Source organism: Aedes aegypti, chromosome 2 (genome assembly GCF_002204515.2).
Source record: "Aedes aegypti strain LVP_AGWG chromosome 2, AaegL5.0 Primary Assembly, whole genome shotgun sequence".
In the NCBI taxonomy this organism is placed as follows: domain Eukaryota; kingdom Metazoa; phylum Arthropoda; class Insecta; order Diptera; family Culicidae; genus Aedes; species Aedes aegypti.
This window is the reverse complement of record NC_035108.1, coordinates 179,388,051-179,410,238: the sequence shown is the minus strand read 5'-3', so window position 1 is coordinate 179,410,238 and position 22,188 is coordinate 179,388,051. Positions and strand designations below refer to the sequence as shown.

Sequence of the window (22,188 nt, the reverse complement as noted above, 5' to 3'; positions counted from 1 at the left end):
GAGATTTTTTAAGGTCCGAGAAACAAGTCCCTCTAATCTAGGCACAATATAGTATGCCTTAATGTGAAAAGCATTTCTATATAAATAAAAATGGAGTGGTGTTTGTATGTCACGAAATGGCTCGAGAACGAGTCAACGGATTGACGCAAGTTTTTCACTGTTGCCCTCCACAAGGGATGCGACGTGTTCGTGCGAGGAAAAAGTTCAGAAAAGTCTCCGGAATAATGGGGAAAACGGGAGAAGACTATGGTATCATTTTGTATAGGGGATTTCTTGACGTTTTCCAACAGCCTACTTGATGGCAAGACGAAGTTTGCCGGGACCACTAGTTTAAGATAAAAGTTTGTTTGTCCCATACAAACAATTTCACTTTCCTCACTCAATTAATATTAATTTTATGCGGTCAACACTTTATTCGACGCAAGGCTTCAATTAAATTAATACATCACGGAACTCTTTAATCCAAGTTTCAATTTCTCTGTTTTGTTTCTTTTGCTTTCTTCTCATTTTTATGCATGTACCAACTTCGGGGCTTCGCTTGCCAAATGTCGATCATCACCCAACCATCATGATCATCTTCGTATGCTGGCCGCGTCCGTCGAACAAACAAACAAACAAACCAATCGTGGGGGAACTTGAAACCTCCTCCGGACCCTGGACAACTTTAACCTCGCAAATCCCCGACCTGGCTGATCTGCAATGGAAAATCGTGCCCGCCACGGATGTGCTGCTCTCGTTTCTCTCCAACCAACCAATCAACGACGGCTATTAAAACAAGGTCGCTGACGATCCCGAAACGCTGCGAATCAAGCAAAACACGAAAAACATCTCCAACGTTGCCTACCACGGTGACTTACAGAAGAAAGCTGCCATGGAAAGACAAAGAGAATGTACAGAAATTATCGATAGTAAAGGTGAGTGAGTTTGCAACTTTTCTGGAGCACTTTCCTAGGAAAGGGGGGATTGCTGCACTGTGTTTTTTTTGCTATATGGGGCTTTGGGATGGTTTGGTACAGTCACCTTACATATATGGAGCAATATTGAAATAAACATGAAACATCTCATACAATAGTTTTTTTTTGATCATCTGGTTCCGGATATGTTTCAAAATACCTTGGAGTACCGACAACTAGTCTAATCTACGTAAATATCTCAGGCCACATAATTTTTCTTATGTTTTGATATTTGTTTTTTTTTTTTTCAAAACAATACCTTAACCCTAGATCGGTCGCATGCGTGTACTGAGTACACGCACCTTGAAAGAAGCTCGCTTTTCATACACAGCTCAAGCGAGGTGACGCGGGCGATGGTTGAATGCGCGACCGCTCTTGAGTTAATGGTAGTATTTTGTGCAAATGTTAAACAAATTGGTGTAACCACCACACAGTCCGTATGAAGGTTTTGAAAATTTCAGTAAACATCATTCTGTAATTTTCAAACTTCTTGCAGATAACCGGTTAGTATGATTTTTAGAGAAGCTCCTCAATACATGACATTGTATTGATCATATTTTATAATATGGCCGAAATAATGTCAAATGAGGAGTGTCGGTTCCTCAATTAACTTCGAAATATCTTCAAATCCAGGTGACCAATGCTAAAAATCGACACGGATTCTAAAAAAGAAGAGCTTGCATAAATATTGAAAAACAGAAGAAGCTATCGTGATTTGAATTTTTATTCGGTGTAAAAAAATAAACTGCGAATATAAGGTCGGCCATCGTCCCGTAGATGGAGCCCGAAGCTGGTAGACCTAAATAGGTAATGTTTTATTATCCTTTTTATTTCTATTTTTATTTATGAAAGTAATACTATTATGCAGTCTCAGAGTTGTAATTAATAATGTACATCATGACCATGATTTTGATAGTTGATCCATAACTGTAGGGTGACTGTAAGCCTTCAGAGGATTCTACCCCATTACCCCGAATTCCAAATCCCTGAACAACCCATCACCCCGAATGACATTACCCCGAATCCCAATATCATGGGGAAATGTCATCAATATCATCATGTCAAGATAATTGTAAATTCGGGGCAATAGCATTCAGTGTGATGGAATTCGGGGTAATGGTACATTCGGGGTAATGGAATTCGGGGTGAAGGCATTCGGGGAAATGGCATTCGGGGTGATGGGGTAGAATTGTCGTTTGCCCTTTGTTTTCTGTCTATTTTTGAATCGGTTGCTTTAATGGTGGCGTTATTGTATTTGAATCCATTCAATAAAAAAAACTTCCGTCAAATCTCCAAATGCAGTGCAATATCTTATCTTTGCGCTGCTTGCCCGATAAGTTCCAAATTTTTTCTCTAACAGGCGCTAAAATTTTTCAAATGTATCAAACTTAAAGGGTGTCCACGATTAAATTGCCACACACAAAATTGATTCGCAAAATTCGAGTTTTCATCCGATTGCCAACAAATTTTCAGGGATTGAAAAATAACTATCAAACTTCATTTTACCATTTTATTCGTATTTTATTTACAGTCCATACGCAAATGCCCGCATCTTGGCCTTAACCCCGACCATAAGATTCTGCACAACCTGTGAATCAACCGTTTTTTGCATGTAAACCCATACTTTCTTCAGTTCCTCGACTGTCTTCACTACCTTAGGTCGTTTAAGAAGGTGCTGCTTCATAATCGCCCAGTACTTCTCGATGGGGCTCAGCTCCGGAGTGTTGGGAGGGTTGAACATTTTCGGCACGAAATTGACCTTATTGTCCGCATACCACTTCAGCACGTCCTTGGAGTAGTGACATGAGCCCAAATCCGGCCAGAAGATTGTTGGGAAGTTGTGGGCCTTCAGGAGAGGAAGCAGCCGCTTCTGGAGGCACTCTTTTATGTACAGCTGTCCGTTCATCGTGTCCTGGGTCACGAAAGGTGTACTCCGCTTCCCGCACGTGCAGATGGCTTGCCAAACCAGGAATTTCTTCGCAAATTTGGACATATTCTGAGTGCGGACATGTTCCGGAACGCTGAACTTATCCTTGGCCGTGAAAAACAGGTTGCCGGGGATATGTTTGAAGTCGGCCTTCACATATGTTTCGTCGTCCATGATGCAGCATTCAATTTTCGTCAGCATGTTGAGGTATAACTTCCTGGCACGGGTTTTGGTGGACTTGTTCTGCTTCTCGCGATTAGGGGCCTTTTGTACCTTGAACGTTCGAAGCCCAGCCTTAGTTTTGGCCTTCTGGACAAAACTTCGGCTTAGGTGCAGGTTCTTAACACATCCCGAACGGAGGCGTTCTGGTTTCGGTTGAAGGCCCCAACTACGCGGTTGTGATTGTTGGTGTTGTACGGAATACTTTTTCCTTCACTTCTGGACTTCCGATCGGTGGTCAATCGTTCCTCGAACCGCTTAATCACTCGCGACACCGTGGAATTCGCGATTCTCAACGTTTTAGCGATGGAACGATGCGAGAGATTCTTGTTCTCGTGATGAATGCGCAACATTTTATCACACACGAGCTGTTCTTTCGACTCCATTTCCGCGAGTTTTGATCACAGGACTTTAAGCAGGACTGTAAATAATGCATTATGAACTAAATCGAATCTATGACAAAAGGTCGAAAGACAAAAGGTCGAAAGACAAAAGGTCGAAAGGACAAAAGGTCGAAAGGACAAAAGGTCGAAGAACAAAAATGAGGGGACAAAAGGTCGAAAATCTTTTTTCGAAGAAGGAAAAATTTCCCACCATGCAAATCGTTTTCGACCTTTTGTCCTTTCGACCTTTTGTCTTTCGACCTTTTGTCCATAAACCAACTAAATCTACCCAAATTTTCATTAAATTCTATCCAACGGTTAAAAAGTTAGAGCAATTTCCTAGTGTGGCAATTTCATCGTGGACACCCTTTATATGTTCATGATGCGAACTAGTTAGAATTCTGGTGTTTCCTGTAAAATTATTTATACAGTTAACTCTCCCTTACTCGATATCGAAAAGACCATCGAGTTAGGTTGGTATCGAAATACAGAACCATATTTTTCAATTTTTGTTCTTCTCATTATTTTTACGAAATACATTGACAATAGTTATTTTAACGTAAAAAATAGTCAAATTTTAACACATTTACTTGCTTGAAACTTTTTGAACAGTCAGCCTAAAAAATAAAATTTTGTCACCTTAAAATAAGTTGCAAATTTTCATTTTACTATTGGCATAATCATAACATTCAAATTTATGAACATTATTAAAATTTTGACGATATTTAAAACTTTTCATGAAAATATCGAGTTAGAGAGGTAAACTTGCATGGAAAATAGAAGCAGATAGCATCGAGTTAGGGAATTTCGGATTAGAGAAGTATCGACTTACAGAGAGATCAAAGTATGCTAGTTTGAAGGGATTGAGCATTCCAGCGAGTTAGGAGAAATATCCAGTTACAGAATATCATGTAAGGGAGAGTTGATTGTAATGATAATAACATTACTTGTCCGATTACTTTGATAATGCACCACTATGAGACGCTAGGCGCTAGGGAGCATTCCATATTTGAACGTTATGAAGCTATTGTTCAATAAGCATAAACTGGTATTGGTGAGAGGCACATTACAGCAATATAACTCACAATAACTGTACACATGTATTTTTCAAACAATTTGTTCAGCAAACGTCAATATTTTCTGCTTAAAGCGCAGTCAATTTCTTGCAGGTCTGAGGGATGCAAGAAAGCTAATGATTATTATCTCAAAATCTGGTTTTTATCACCTACACCTTTTTGCTGCAGGTGCAAATGGCAAATCAAAGAAATGTAGGTGACAATAAGCTGCTAAAAAAAAAGTTTGCTGTTTTTTCAGCAGTTTTTTATTCATTTCTACGACATAATTTCTGTTGACGGAAAAATCACCAAAAGGAAGTACCGTAATTTCGGGTGAAATTGATCACCTTTCACGGTTTTTCTGTTCTGTTATGGGATGTAACATTATGGGATGTTTATTTTGGATTCCGCGCCCGTACGTGGTGGCCAAACTCGCATATCGCGAACTTGAGCGCGAGAAAACAAATTTAAATGATTAATTCGAACGACGAAATAAAACGCGTTGTTAGCGGTAAAACAAACAATAACAAACTAAATGTGGACAACATACATAACATTCACTTTCATATATGTATGCGCTGTGTCGACATCAAAGGGTAACAGATACACAGTCACCCGCGAGTCCAGCGGCGGCGGTTGGCAGGGGCTATCCGCATTTCAGTTGTCCCCAACAGTTTATAATGTCAATCAATTGAATGCAGGATAAAAAAGTACGATAGTGAATATCATTGGATCATGTACCGAAATTTACATACAGATATGATTTTAATGCTGAAAATCATCTCTAAAATAGAAAACAAGAGATCCCATTTCGGGGTGAAATTGATCACTTGTCAAAACGATTATTGTTAGCTTTGATAATAACTTAACTTACTTAATTTGGGCTCCCTGAATCCAAGTATGCTTGCTAAATTTTTAACAATGCAATATTTATAGAAATATTAAAATTAAAAAAAAAAACATCACAGAAAATGCCTAAATATAGGTAATTTCCAAAGAAATCACAAAGAAAACACAAATTCAATATTTTTGGGAAATAAAATAAACAAATTCAATAATTTTGGATATTGAGCAAATTAGGTACGAGTTTCGATGATAAAATCTTGTTTAGGGGCATATTTAAAGCAGGTCCATCCCACTCGGGCTCAGATTGGGTACCACTTCTAGTACTGCATTTGGTCCCTCGGTAGTGCAAAAGGTACCCAAGTTTGACAGATCGCAGTACACTTTTCACGGAATTCTAGATTACCTTATGAGCCATAAAATTTTGGGCAACTGCAAGGGACATGGAGGTCTTTCATGTGTCTTTGTTTAAAGCATCCTCCCAAACTTTCAGGTTGACACCATGTCTAAATCTTTGTTTAAAACTAGAAATTTATAGATGTCTGTCAATACAACACCGAACACGATTATAGAATTTTAGATTATTTTCATGGAAATAAACATACTTTAACACAAAAAACTTCACAACACATAATTTGACAAACAACATTCATTTTCTATATGTTACATTGATATTTGTGTACTATTAGTAAGGAATAAAATCGTGTGACATAGTGATCAATTTCACCCTACTGATCAATCAGTATCAATCACCCGAATTTACGGTACTTGTAAATGGCCCTATGTGGCAAGAAATTACTCACTTTACAACATATTATACACCTGTAAAAAAATCTTGAAAATTAGGTGTCGTATGATATGGTTTGCAAACATCGGATTGGCATCCTGTTCCAGGGTCCCGAAACCGGCTCCAGAACGAACATCCCGGAGTGCTTGTAAATGATCCTATGTTCCAAGAATTTACTCAATTTACATCATATTATCCTGTAGAAAAATCTTGAAGATTAGGTGTCGTATGATATGGTTTGTAAACATCGGATTGATGCCTTTTCCTGGGTACCTGAATCGGTTCCAGAACATCCCGGAAGTACTTGTAAATGGCCCAATGTTGCAAGGAATTTCACAATTTGCATCATATTGTACTCCCAGTGAAAAAGAAGATCTTGAAGATTGATGTGTCGCATGATACGGTTCACAATCATCGGATTGATGTCCTTTCCACGATCCCGGAATCGTCTTCAGAACATCTCGGAGTGCTTGTAAATGATCCTATGTTCCAAGGAATTACTCAATTTACATGCATCATATTATATTCCCACTGACCCGTAACGCGGTTCACCTTTTCGAGGTGCGTTACGAGGTAAGATCTACCATATTGTACTCTTGCTGTATCCGTTCTTGTTAAGGTGATTATAAAAGGAAGCCAAACTTTGAATTTTCAATTGCACAAGACGAAAGAATCTGACAACAGTTCGCGTTGGAAACCAATCAAATTGTTTGCTTGCTGGTGGTGAACAATGGGATAGATTTTCAACGCGGAGAGCTGTTTGGTTCTTAAGTCTTGTGCTCTTGAAAATTTGAGGTGTGGCTTCGTTCTATAATCACCTTAATACTTACGGTTGGAAAAGTATAAAAGAGTAACAAGTCACTAAGACCCACCTATTTGTCCTAGATAATGAGGAGGTCGAAGAAGAAAAATGACCCAATCAGCATCTGAGGCTGGTTTCAACTCATCTCGTTTCTTTCCGAGTTCAAGTGCTTATCTTCCGATATCTAGGAGGTAAACGATTCCGAATCAGTAGAGTAGCAGACATCTTACCTTCTAAAATAAGCTTCTTGTTTCAAGGAATCTAAATGTCTATTGCGATGAAACCTGTTCACAGTTCCAAAAAACGACTTTGCACCTTATAAGTAGAAAAAATAATTTGATACGCTAGAGTACCGATGCATGGTCAAAATGAGTATCATTCAAACAGCTTAGTGGCCGAAGCTGAATGAGGGGCGCGCTTTTGAGAGTTTAACGTGAAGTTGCATCGAAGCCAACGTTAAAAATTTTAAGACCACAAATCTAGAGAACCAGACAGTGGTTTCAGCTGAAAACTTAATCGATTGGTCACACGCTGGTGGTGACCAACCGATTAAGTTTTTAGCTCAAACGGCTGTTTAGTTTTCTAAATTTGTGCTCTCGAAAATTTATGGTTCGGCTTCGATGTTACCTTAATGGTGACAAACTGTTTCCTCCGAAAGTTATAAATAGCGGTATCTTTTCCTAAAGAGGCTCTATGCAAAATGGCAAAGAATGATAATTGTATAAGAAACGACTACTTCATCATTTCTCAATAGTAATGGAGTAGGACGACATGCACATGTAGTTTTATTTGATCCGTGCAAAATAATTATAGAAATGTCTAAAATGACCTTCGGACAGACCCCACGAAACATCCGTATAAATCCGGAACCGATCATCCGACTGAGGTATCTTTAATGCCGATTTACCCCGTATAGGCCTGAGTGAAAACAAAAATACTAAAATTCTCACCGCTCAGCGAATACTTAACGGATTTCAACTATTTTTTGTCAGTATACTCGTACACATATTCTAAAATTAGCCAAAAGATCTCGGGAATATTTCTTTCTGTGGTCGGAGTTATTCCGGTAGGTCACTGGGTCATGTCATGTGAAAAGGGTTCTGTGCTTGACCATTTCCCCGACCTGACCTGACCCGACCCCTTTTTACTCGACCTGACCCAGTGACCCACCAGAAATACTGGATTCTTTGGCCACTTTTAGAAACTAGAAATGTGTACGAGTATACTGACAAAACATAATTGAAATCTGTTAAGCATTCGCTGAGTGGTGAAAGTTTTTATATTTTGCATTCACTCAGGCCTATTCGGGTTAAGATTCGCACTTAAGGTTTCTCAAGCTATTAGCAAAAACGTCACATATATGAGTCCAAAACCCCTTGTTAGTTCAATCCTTTCTATTTCTACTTTTCATTCTCCAATGTTTCCCTTCATAACTATTAACGATGAATGAAAATTTCACTTTAAATCTCTTGTATTTTTACAGACACTTTTTGAGTTGACTCATACAGTTCTACTTTTTATACAAACTTTAAACTTCTGCTTCTTATGCTTTTTTATTGAGCCTAAACATATTTTTCATTTCTTTTAAATCAAAACCCACAAATGCGGGCCATTCAAAATTGAATTCAAAAGTCGCACGTGAAACTTAAACTAACAATACAATATGATAGAACTAATCTTTTTTGAACAAATTCAATTATATCGCTCGAATTTGATTGGAGAATTTTAATGCTGCCCATTTTGCCGGATTCTCAACAAAAAACCCGATAAAAGACCACTAAACCGCTTAACAATGGAATAATCCCTCCTCACCTAATTTTTCCTTCTCGTAGTAACCGCTAACTGCCTACAATAATTACGTAACCATTGTAACCTAACCGCCGGTACGCCAATTTGTAGATTTTTGCTTATTTCTCGCGATTCATTTCCATTTCCAAAACTGCAGCGACACTCCTCCCCTAGGCTATACCGCGAAATCCGACTAATGTTTGGCCACCGCAGTGCCCAGTTGCCTACACAGCGTAGCAGATCCTATAGTAAATGTTATGTAGGGTAAATTTCACGCGGCGCTCGAAAATCGCCGTGTGCTCTGCTGCAACAATAGGCTCAAGGGGGTAAAGAAACCCATAAACCTAAATTTGGCGCGACGTTTTGCTGGCAAAAAAACACAGAAACTACAATGCCACTATCAAAAACATGTGCTTCCCTTGTATACTCACCATCACCATATCGTATTGCTGGTTTCCTCGCAATAACAAAAGGTTAGTTTATGGCAAAAACTGTCAAAATAAAAAGAAAAAAAAACGGTCCAACTTTTTAAGTTAGTTTTCGATGCTATTTTCTCGCTGCGGACAAGTCGCTCTGTTGTCGCCATTCAACCTTCCTTCCTTTCGATTACCAGGAAGATTAGTAGTTGCTAGAAACATGTACAGTATTGGACAATACATTTGCAACTTTTTCTGTTTTACATAGAGAATTGTCAACTTTATAGGGTTAAACCTGAGGTATTTATGGACCAATTTTCATGAAATTTCCTTAGCTCTCCAGATAGCACTTGGATTTCAACATATATTTTTGAATAATTTTTCGAATCATGAGTTCAAAAGCAACAACGGTTTGGTTAAAGTTATTTATGCCACTACCGTGCACCCCCGCTAATTTGAACGATACCACGTGCAAACCATCGGGGTTCATTTATAATTTGAACATCTAGTCACCCTAGAAATGTGTTTCTGGTTAACTCTTTCACTGTTTTGTTTTGATTCTGCGTTCCGTTCCACAGCGTACCATTTCACTTTACTCCGTTCCATGAGCTAAATGACGTTTGAACCATTTTTAATCTGAACGATGTGCAAATTAGCGGGGTACAGATTAAAAAGAATTCAGATTAAATGTGGTCAAACCAACGGGGGTACCCGGTATATGTATTAATAATTGAAATACACATAACTCAAAAAAAAAGAAATAACTTCATGGTCTCCTCAGCAAAGCTGTAGATTTAGTCAAGGTGAACAAGTTTGCTCAAGACAAGTTTTTTAAAGGCTTTTATATTTTCAGATAAATCGTTTATAAATTTTGGTCATCCACATCAGTGAAATTACTTTTATTACACAGCAAAAATATGTTGTAAATTTAAGTTTATTTTCATGCACATATTTGGAGCATCAAAATAAACCTAAATTTCAACGACCAATCAATTATTTTCAATCGAATTCACTTTAAATTTACACGATCATGTAATATTCAACCATTTCTAGTTGAAAATTGAATGTATATACATTTAAATTTACATGATGCTGTAACAACACACGAATTTGATTTATTTTTACAGTAAACTTCAGTTTACATCACATTGAAAAAGTACACACTTTTCAATTCGTTATTTATTTTAATTACTTAAGAAAATTTGACGAAATTCAATTTATATCCGACATGCTGAAGAAATTTCATCCAAATATATCTTTTGTACGGAATAAAAAAAATTGAAAATGTATTGTCCAATACTGTATCAGCAAACTGTCTTCAAGTCCCACAGGAAGAAATTGAACTTAACGGCGATTGAATTACAATGAGGGCCACCGCGCCGCGATGGAAAGCAAACGGTGTGAAAAGAATTTCAACCAGCAAATTGATGGCAAATTTTCGATTTCCTCAATAACTACTCGGTAGGTACTACTTGGCCGCTTCTGGTCTCATTTCCGATTTCATGCGATGACGGAAGATTAAGCAAGCCATGTGATTGAATCACTTCCACCCTGGAAACGATGTCGAGACCGAGATTGCGCTTTCATGACGATTACAACTAACGGACCGTCCATAAATTACGTAGCTTTTTTTTGCCAATTTTTGACACCCCCTCCCCCATCGTCCCTAGCCTATTTTCCCACACCTAATGCATGGTTCGTAGCTAAGTCGTAGACTCCCCCCTCCTCCCTAAAATGCTATGTCATTTATGGACGGTCCCTAATGGCGTGTTTAGTATACTTGTCCCATCCCTGGTTGCTTAGATTTACTATTCTGGTAGAGCATTTTGTATGATAATTTTTCAAATTACGGATATGTCCGCACAGTATTGATGTTTAGAAGCTGTGAGGAGCATTTAGTTTGTTCATTCCTAAAAATTCGCAAAAAAAAAATATTGCAGATTCCAATTAACCAATATGATTCTGCTATAACTCATTAAAAGTTTTAGTTTTGTGGTTACAATTTCAAAAATGTAATATGGAATATTAAAGAGATAGCCTCATAAATGAGCTTTGCATCATGAGATGACCCATATTCGTAAAAATAACTACAGGGAAGTGGGTCAAGCTGATAATTGTATTTTTTTTGTCAAGAAATATTCAACAAGAAATAACTTCTTTTTTCTCTTCATCCTCATCCTTCTGCTTCTTCATTTTAATGACATTACACCCCAAATGAGAAAGAACCTTTTCTCAGGTTAGTTAGTTGGGTTTATTCTACGAGTGGCGTGAGGCGAGAATTGTCGGTCTCGTATAGCGAGGTGACAATTGTCGACTCGGTTGAAATGGCACTCCATTTGATTCACTCGAGTCGAGAAGTGTCACCTCGCTATACGAGACTGACAATTCTCACCTCACGCCACTCGTAGAATAAACCCAAGTGTTCTTATAAACACTTCCGCAAATATCAACTGAGTATATTTTTTTGCATTTTTGGCTACATCCGATTGGCGAATAAATTTAGGATTATATTGCGAAAGTTTTGCAAACTAACTTTCAACGCAACTTTCGCCTTTTAGCTTTGCGGTAGATCACGAATAGGCTGGCACTCAATTAAACTAATTCTCTAGTTGGAAAGTTTATTGTTTAGTAAAAAAACATACTTTTCAAAAACACAAATTTGGGATGGGAACGTGCATGACGTGTGAATGTCCAGTATCAACAGTTTATCGAATTATCAGTCACTTAAGCCCTTTTTCATCTTTCTTGATACAAGCTGATTGTATGGAAATCTCAACATTTTTAATGGATTGTTAAATTTTGCTGGACCTCTTGGAACAGAACCCGACTAAGAGTACATAACAAAATTATATCAGCATTTGTTATTATGTTGTAAGTTTTTTTCGAACATAGGTTGTTACAAACTTGATGCAGGATGTTGTTAAAATAACTAAAATTATAACATTAAGTGTATGAATAGTAACATTAACATAACAAAACGTGTTTTAATTGTATCAATAACATATCAAACCAAGTTATGATGTTTGATACAAAGTGTCAAAATTATAATACTGTTCGATATACGATAATATTGTACATTATTGAAATGCATAACTATTTATTTGTTTTGTTATAAAGTTGATAAAAATGAACAAAAAATATCTTAAAGGGAAATGAAACACATTATGTTATATTTCTGTTTTATTATGTTCTATGGATAACGGAGCCTAACAAAATCATATCATAATATGATAAGCATATCATATTCTGATAGAATTTCATTATATTTTTGTTACAAGCCTCTAGTCGAGAACCTTATCAATAGCTGTTTGCTATAATCTGTGTAATGCTATCGAGTTTGAGAGATAAAAGATAATGTACAAAATATGACGAGTTCGACAAACTTATCAAAAATACAATAAGCCTAATCATGCCCCTTGCCGTTGCCCAAACATTATTGAAATCATTCTAAGTCAATTCTTTATGATACAGAACATCGAAAATTATATGATGTCATGTGATATAAGAAAAAGGAGATGTCTCTGAAACTCTGATCAGCGGACAGGAAAAGTCAAACCTTATTGAATCGTATATGACTTGACACCTACCATGCATTGTAAGTGCTCAACTTTTACTACTAACATATTGATCGTTAGCACATATGCCGAGCGTTTCATATTCCGCGGAGCGGAGTTTATTGTTAGGATACGATTAACTATACGATACTAACGATACGACTGTATCTACTATGAATTGTACTATCATCCTTTTTTTTCATGGGGCAAACTAGTGATCCTTTATAGAGAGATAAGTGGAAGTAAAATGGAATGATTTGGCAACAGACCAGCAGTGCTGATTTTGCTCGGCGTCGAAATAATATAGTAACACGGACATGACTTCCTCATTGCTATAAAGTGTATTTTGTTTCGTTATAGATCTTTGAGCTACATATCAAAACTAATAAACAGCCAAAAATATCAAAAACTAAAAATCGCATTGACAAAAATTCAAAAAAGTAAAACATTTCATATTTTTGCTTCATGCAAAATTACTTCCCGAAATAATTTCAAGCAGATTACATTACTCCTCAAGAAAAGTTCAAAACAAACATAACGCATGTTCGTTTGGCTCACACTTTGACAGCTCTCGCTGCTCGATTGGCTCACACATTGACAGAAATGTCAGCTTCCGCGAATCTCTCTCATAAAGGATTTCTAGGGCAAACATGGTATTTGGTAAAGTTATATTTTTAGGGCTTATAATTTGACCATAAGTTTCCAATATAAAAAGTTCTTCTCTTTTCCATAACATATTGATTTTTTTTGGTCTTGTTTTACTTTCTTTTTACCACATTTGTTATTAGACAATCGTTATCGTTACGGTTCTCTTCTAAGAGGAACAGACCTCTCTGCACTATTTATATTCATGTATTGCCAGTTAAATATGTTTGTTACACTGTCCGTAAACCATTACTGTACTATTACCTTTTGTATTTCCTCGCCAATTTGATCACCATAAATCGATGTATATCTAACACAATATTTGCTTTTCTTTTTGCTTTTTCCCATCATGCATTACTGTGTTCGTTATGTGTAAACCATTTACGATACCCAAATGCATCATCACAATCACACGCCATCACACCAACAAACCAATCATCAATTGAACCCCAACTCGTGACGCACCAGACAACAATGAGTTGGAATCGGAATACTTTTCCGAGCAATTGGCAGCGGAATCGTTGCCCCACTACCAACCTCCTCCCCCACCACCGGTGGTAGCACCCGTATCGCACCCACTGTCCCAAGCGTCGATGACTGGGTCATCGTCGTCCCTTACATCTGGAATGGGTCCCAACACAACTGCTGCTACCACGGCAGCTGTTTCCCAACAGGCTCAAATAACTCCGACCTCGACTCTGACGAAGCACAATCTGAACAATTTGAATCAGACTCAAAACAACTATCAATCATCACAAGCAGCGTATCAAGCGGCCAACAACAACTACAGACCGCAAGCTTACCCGCAACAGGCTCCTCCGCAGCAACAGCAACAAGCCAATCATTACCATCACAATAGCAATAGTAGCAGCAATGGTAGCGATATCGTGCGTCAATCGGTGCTTGCTAGCTCGCAAACTCCGTCAGGAAGCGTGATCAATAACCAAAAATACTACGACCCATATGATAACTACGCAAGACCCAACCCAAATGCGGCAATGGTGAACAACAACAATAACTACAACAGCCACTATCACCATAACCAGCAGGCCGGAGTTGGTGGAGGTGGCGGTGGTGGTAACGAACGAAGCAATGGTGCCGCCCACAATTATCACCACATGCAACAGCAACATCACCATGGCGGCCAACATCATCCGCAAGGAGATGGCAGCTATGGGCATCAACAGCAGCAACGTTACAATGGTCAACAGCAGCAACAATACGCACAGCAGCAGCAACAGCAACAACAACAACAGCAGCAGCAATACCAATACAACAATGGTAACGTCAACAACGGTGCTGGCATCGGCAAGATCGCAGATTACGATCCGTTGACCGATGGACCCAGGAATATACCCCAACCGAACAGGCAAAGCGCAACGTTGATCTACAGCTCTGGAAACTGTAAGTAGACCCTCGATTTGGCAATCATACTTTAAGTTCTTGATTTTGTAAGAAATTCTGTGCTTGTGTTGTACCTCATTAGATATTTTCATGTTTAGATTGCATATCTTCAGTTTCAGTGTTCTCTGTACTTCACTGTGTTCATGGCACCTCCCATTGCGTGCTAAATGTTTCTTCGTGTATGTCATCACTTTCTGTTTATTTCGTATGATTCATAATTTTAACACAAACATTAAGAACGAAAAAGCAAATAATAGGGTCGTAAAATGTTTAATGAAATCTTGTTTTTATTTAATAACACAAAAGAGAATGCTCCAATAACTACTTAAGCAATTTTTCCCTCTCAAATAATGGCTACATTACAGACAAACAGACGTCACACTCTCATCATTGTCCATCGACCACCTTTTTAACGGTCGATTCAAATATATTGTAGGTGGTCAATCCACCACCCGCAGCGCTCACATTGTTTTTGTTCGCGTTTGACATTTACACCCATCGGCCAAACACAACGATTTTAGCATTGGGCGTACATGTTCTCTCAACTATGATTTTCATCACGATTTGTTCTAAGTGTTACGTCTGTTTGTCTGTGGCTACATCATATTTTAACTTTAATTTTTAAAATGGTTCCAAATATGAACCTTGACACTTTTGATCATGTCTGACGTTCACATTTTCGAGAAAAGCGCCACATGTTTGTAGTATTAACACTGGGGTTGTTCCTATCTGACATTTCGGAAGGGACACGGAAAGCAAAATACATCTTAATTTAAGGGGTGTGACAAAATCTCAACAACAGTAAATAAAATGTGTTTTGGGCTTAAACCAATGAACAACATTTTAAAGCTGAGTAAACATATGTTTTTGGATCACAGAGGTCGGTGAAATAATTTAAGTGTGTAGGATCCTAAAGCCATATCCCAATTTTAGTGCCAAACGCTTAAGTTTCGGCCAAAAACACATGTTTACTTAATTTTCTAATGTTTTTCGTTTGTGGGTTTCGTAGCCGTGCGGTTAGTGTCGTCAGGCACCTAGGTATTTCCAGGATGCTTTTCAATATTGGCTGTGCAAGCACTTAGAATAGAATAGAATAGAATAGAATAGATCCGTTTTGAATTCAAACCGAAACCTTTGAATGATTTCTGCTAAGATCTTTGACAAAAGTCTGAACCCTTTTTAATTCTCCAAGAAATTTAGAGCTTTCTTTGCCAATCAATTATTTTGTACATTAAAAAGCATGTAGATACCAATGCTGGAAGTCGGAAAAATGCTTACAACATTGCTAACACAGCGTATCAACAAGGACATTTTCGCGTGTCTCAAGGATCAAATTACGTGTCTCGAGTAGATTTGGAGTTGCTGAATCTGATGCCATTTTCAGAAATGTTCCAGCACGTCTCAATTTTTAACTACAGATCGCCAAAGTTGTATAAAACACTGGTTTTATCGATGTTTACATAAAATTTAAAGTATAGTTTATCAAACTTTTTTGTGATCTTATCAACCATGCATTCTATTTTGCACTTAAACTTTCATTTTAGACATAATTTGGTTGAAATCGCACGATTAAATTTAGATTAAACCGATTTTTCAACGTACTTGCTGTCTCCATACAAAATTCTTCGTTTCTCTTATGTGTGTGTGTGTGTGTGTGTGTGATACAATCCACCTCCCACTGGCCGGCAGTGCTTTTATGGAAGAAAATTGTATGCATGTATTTAATGATACCCTTCGATATCTTTATATCTGCAGACAATTTTAGCCCAGGAGATGAAAGGTGATAGCTCTACTGAAATTCCAACGACCCATTTCAAGAATGGCAGTAAATACACACACATTCTGAGGTCATTTTTATTTACAGTAAGCCCCGCATAAAAACATCCAGATATCAAATGGATATATGCAATGTTTTTACACTTCCCGAAGCGAAAATTATATTTTCGACCCTGGCACGTATTTAGTTTGAATTGGTAATAAGTGAGTAAAGTAAACAATAATAAAGAACGATTTTACCAGGATGTGAAGCAGTTTTTCTCCGTCGCTGCACTGGGGTTTCCGTAAAACACTATACACTTTTCACTGCACTCCACGCGTAACACGTTCGATCCTGACCGCATCACCCGCCCCGCAGGAGCAAGCGTCGCAGTCAAAGGATCACACACTACTGCAAAACAGGGGAAAAAAATCTCCGGCAACGAAAATACGCGCGAATCCGTCAGAAAAATCAATCGGACGACGCAAAACCGAACTGTCCTGCTTGGGCTTCACGAAACACTACCCAGCAAGGCGCTCCAAAACAGGGAAAAAAAATCCAGCAACGAAAATACGCGCGAATCCGTCAGAAAAATCAATCGGACGACGCAAAACCGAACTGTCCTGCTTGGGCTTCACGAAGCACTACCCAGCAAGGAGCTCCAAAACAGGGGAAAAAATTCTCCGGCAACGAAAATACGCGCGAATCCGTCAGCAAAATCAATCGGACGACGCAAAACCGAACTGTCCTGCTTGGGCTTCACGAAGCACTACCCAGCAAGACGCTCCAAAACAGGGGAAAAAAATTCTCCGGCAACGAAAATACGCGCGAATCCGTCAGAAAAATCAATCGGACGACGCAAAACCGAACTGTCCTGCTTGGGCTTCACGAAGCACTACCCAGCAAGACGCTCCAAAACAGGGGAAAAAAATTCTCCGGCAACGAAAATACGCGCGAATCCGTCAGAAAAATCAATCGGACGACGCAAAACCGAACTGTCCTGCTTGGGCTTCACGAAGCACTACCCAGCAAGCCTTGGATTATAGTGTTCCTCCTGTTGCAGAAAACGGCTGATACCGGTGGAAATTCTATCTGGCCGGGTGGGCCGCCTGGAAGGCATAACTCGACATCTTCCTCAACCGGTTGCGTGTGTTTTCGGATGGAGTAACGACGGCAATCCGCAGAATGTGACCGGACGGTACTGATGGCAGAGCGAGTTGGCATTTGGGAGGATGCGATGGCAGACATATCCGGAACTTTGCAAGCCGTCGAAAGGATTCCGAGAATTCCGATCATACCTGGGAACCGCAGCTGTGTTTAATTTCTAAAATGATCGGAGCACTGCATCGTCGTTCAGTTAAAAACGCGGTAATGAAGCTTGTTTTTGAATAAATGTAATATTTTTGTCAATTTATTTTTGATTTCCTCTATCTAATTTGGATTCTTGTTTGGATGTAAACAAAAAACAACAGCCGCTAAATAATATCGCACAATTAAGCATTATGATTGATAAAAAACTTTTATACTATGGGGAGTATAATTAAACAATATTCATTGCATGGGGTGAATAGACTGAATATGGTTTTAGCACAGAGAAACAGACGTAACACTTAGAACAAATTGCGATCAAAATCATAGTCGCGAAAACATGTACGCCCAATGCTAAAAACACTTTAGTTGGCCGATGGACTAACAGGTGGCGGTAGTGTGTAAACGTCAAACACGAACAAAAACGACGCGAGCGCTGCGGGTGGTCGATTGATCACCTACCAAATATTCGAATCGATCGTTAAAAAGTTGGTCGATGGACAGCGATGAGAGTGTGACGTCTGTTTGTCTGTGGTTTTAGTATGATATTTAAGCCTTTTAGTATTTATTTATTTAAGCGTGTAGGAATGTGACAAAATCTAAACAAAATGTTTTAAACAAACGAAAAACATAAAAAAAATGAGTAGGCATGTGTTTTTGGGCCAAACTTAAGCGTTTGGCACTAAAATCTGTCCCAATTTTTTTAGGACCCTATTGCGGTAGAATTTTGATGCTCCCCGTGTGTTTTCTTAAGGTGAAACTCCTTTGAATCCACAAATTTTAATGTAAATGTAGTGGTAGGCACAATATGATTCTCTTATTTCTGGGTAGTAGTAAAATATGAATCAAATGTACATCGTTGCCAGTGACCGTTGTTCATATTATGTTTGTAGTCAGCGTTTGTTTTTCAATTCGCTATCAAATTGCCGGTTGTCGTACATAACTTCCAACGATGCTGACAACACTGCAACAGCGAAAGTGGACAAAAAATAGAAAAATAAAAAAAGTGAAATATTGTGATAGCGTGATTGTTTTGACCACGGTTTTGCAAAGTTTTGTGTTATTTCTACCAGAAATTTACTGTTACGTGTTCTATATAATAAGTGAAAGTAAATTGTGTTGGACGTCCTACGTTTAGCAAGAGCTAGAAAATCAAGTGAAAAGTGTCCTTCATTTGCCGGTGGATTAATCAAAACTAGCACCAAAATACTCGTCATACGTGTTGAAAATAACCACGAATCGTCAGATTACGGGCATTATCAGTTGAGAAAACGATTAAGATGGATAAATAATCCTGTTCTTATGGCGTGTTAGCAATTTGGCTGTGATTTATTACTGGTAAGTTGCATAGTTTGAGAAAAAGCGCAATCCGCTGGCTGAGTTTGTCAGTATGCGTGAAGAAGCCATCTTCCCTGCCATGACAGGGATTCTTCCTATATGTCCTAAACAGCATGTTGAGTTCCGTTTGTGTGTTTCTGTGATATTCTCGTTATTTTGGTGGGGTTTCTGATAGTATCCTTGGAATTTCTAGAACTTAGAATGTAGAGATTCTTATGGGGATTGTAGTGATTCCATTGGTAGTCGTTAGATTTCAATGAGGATCTCTCCTAAAACACCAGGGTTCCCTTTGAAATTATTAAAAATTCTTATTGATTTCACAAAAAATCCCATTGAAATCTATAGAATATTTACCGACATTCAAAAGGTTTACACTACCTGTCATAAATACGGACTCACTAAAATAAGTATTGCAGCACTCAGCCAACTTTGCAACTTTGCCGAAGACCCGAACTTTCTATCTCTTGTAAATCACAAGCTAGAACTAGTTTAAAATGCTCAAACCCCTGAGGATCTCTCCTAAAACACCAGGGTTCCCTTTGAAATTATTAAAAATTCTTATTGATTTCACAAAAAATCCCATTGAAATCTATAGAATATTTACCGACATTCAAAAGGTTTACACTACCTGTCATAAATACGGACTCACTAAAATAAGTATTGCAGCACTCAGCCAACTTTGCAACTTTGCCGAAGACCCGAACTTTCTATCTCTTGTAAATCACAAGCTAGAACTAGTTTAAAATGCTCAATTTTACATGCTCACTAGCGCCTCCTAGCGGCAAAATCGCGAACCAAACTGCTTGCCTTCTGGATGACCTTGAACCCCTGAACAACTTTGCCGAAGACCCGAACTTGCTATCTCTTGTGAACCACAAGCTAGAATTAGTTTAAAATGCTCAATTTTACATGCTCACTAGCGCCACCAAGCGGCAAAATCGCGAACTAAACTGTTTGCATTCCGGATGTCCTTGATCCCCTGAACGACTTTGCTGAAGATCCGAACTTTCTATCTCTTGTGAATCACAAGCTAGAACTAGTTTAAAATGCTCAATTTTACATGCTCACTAGCGCCTCCTAGCGGCAAAATTGCGAATTAAACTGTTTGTCTTCCGAATGTCCTTGACCTTCTGAACAACTTTGCCGAAGACCCGAACTTTCTATCTCTTGTTAATCACAAGCTAGAACTAATTTAAAATGCTCAATTTTTTATGCTCACTAGCGCCTCCTAGCGGCAAAATCGCGAACCAAACTGCTTGCTTTCTGGATGTCCTTGAACCCCTGAACAACTTTGCCGAAGACCCGAACTTTCTATCTCTTGTGGATCACAAGCTAGAACTAGTTTAAAATGCTTAATTTTACATGCTCACTAGCGCCACCAAGCGGCAAAATCGCGAACCAAACTATATGTTTTCGGGATGTCCTTGATCCCCTGAACAACTTTGCTGAAGGTCGCTTCTTTGCAAGTCGTAAGGATCTCGAGATATAGCAATGTGAATTTACCAGTTTTGAGGTAATGCTAAACTTTTCGGGGGTGATTCAATATTCAGCTGAGTGTTGCAATACTTATTTTAGTGAGTCGGTATTTATGACGGGTAGTGTATATTAAAGCTTTGCTTTGAAATTCCAACGGACCTGGAGATCAACGGAATCTTAAAGGTTTTTGCAATAATTACAAAGATTGATTTTCAAAATTACAAATATTCACACAATAATTCGCCGGAATCCCACCGCAATCTCATAGATTCATACAGAAATACCGTCCAGAGATACCAACAGAATTCTAAGAGATTAATATCCGAAATCCCATTCCCACCCCAATTCTAGAGTGTTTACCAGATTTCTAATATTTTCGCAATATTCCTAGAATGGTATTTAAACTTCCAGAATTATCATAAAAAATCCGACATCCCTATCGGAATCCCAAAATTCCTACAGGAATTTCAAAGGAAATCTGATATGTCAGAATTTACACGTAAAATTCAGAATTACATTATAAATATCTGAATTCCTACCGACATCCTAAAATTCCTAGAAAATAACATAATTATCGTAATACCAGAGTTCACACGGATATTACAAATTGCTACTGCCGGTAATCTTACCGGAATCTCATTATTGACGGGGCGAATGTTTTCGCCTCTGTGTCAATGAAGCTGTTGACTATTTTACTAGTAATCTGAACCATATAATATCAGCAAATGTGCCTCTGCGAAGACCAAGTGCGAAACCAATTTGGGGTAACGCACGCCTTCGATACTTGAAGCGTTTAAGGTCCAAAGCACTACGGAAGTACCTTACACACAAAAACCCGTTAACCAAGCAATCTTTTGTTCTCGCAAGCAATGAATACCGCAGTTACAATCGTTTCCTGTACAACGGCTACACTAATCGCATGCAGGATAAGCTTCGCAGGAATCCAAAATCGTTTTGGTCATTTGTGAAAACTAAAAAGAAAGAGGATGGTCTCCCTAGCGAAATTTATGTCGGCGACAAATTCGCTGCATCAGTGGTTGATAAAAGCAATCTTCTAGCAGACCGTTTCAAAAACGTGTTCAACGACTCGACTGCCGCTGAATCACAAATAGATACGGCGCTCCGTGATACACCAAGGGATGCGTTCAATCTCAGCATGTTTTCTGTCACTCCGGACATGGTTGAATCAGCGATTTGTAATGCTAAAGCATTCAAACGAAAGTGGCTCAGATGGTATCCCACCATAAAGCATTCAAACGAAAGTGGCTCAGATGGTATCCCACCAAGCATCTTGAAAAAATGCTCTACCGAACTTATTCTGCCTTTGACGAAGCTGTTCAACGCCTCTTTGCTCGAAAGAATATTTCCAGAGCGGTGGAAGTGTTCTTACATGTTTCCGGTATACAAGAAAGGAGATAAGAAGAATGCGGAAAACTATCGTGGCATCACATCACTCTGCGCTTGTTCCAAGGTTTTTGAGATAATTGTCAACGATGTCCTACTCTCCTGTTGTAAAAACTACATTTTACCTGAC

General features: G+C 38.5%; 1 protein-coding gene across 8 annotated transcripts in view; it reads left to right on the top strand.

Annotated features, from left to right (window-relative positions):
* Window positions 1-22,188, top strand: part of LOC110676235 (LIM and SH3 domain protein Lasp) — a 189,252-nt gene that overhangs the window by 147,038 nt on the left and 20,026 nt on the right. For 7 of the 8 annotated variants that reach the window (XM_021843307.1, XM_021843303.1, XM_021843306.1 and 4 more), the window contains exons 5-6: window positions 779-914; window positions 13,841-14,776. In XM_021843307.1, the coding sequence (XP_021698999.1) occupies window positions 779-914; window positions 13,841-14,776 (1,072 nt within the window). The remainder of the gene's footprint in view (window positions 1-778; window positions 915-13,840; window positions 14,777-22,188) is intronic. The other variant, XM_021843309.1, reaches the window with a different exon arrangement.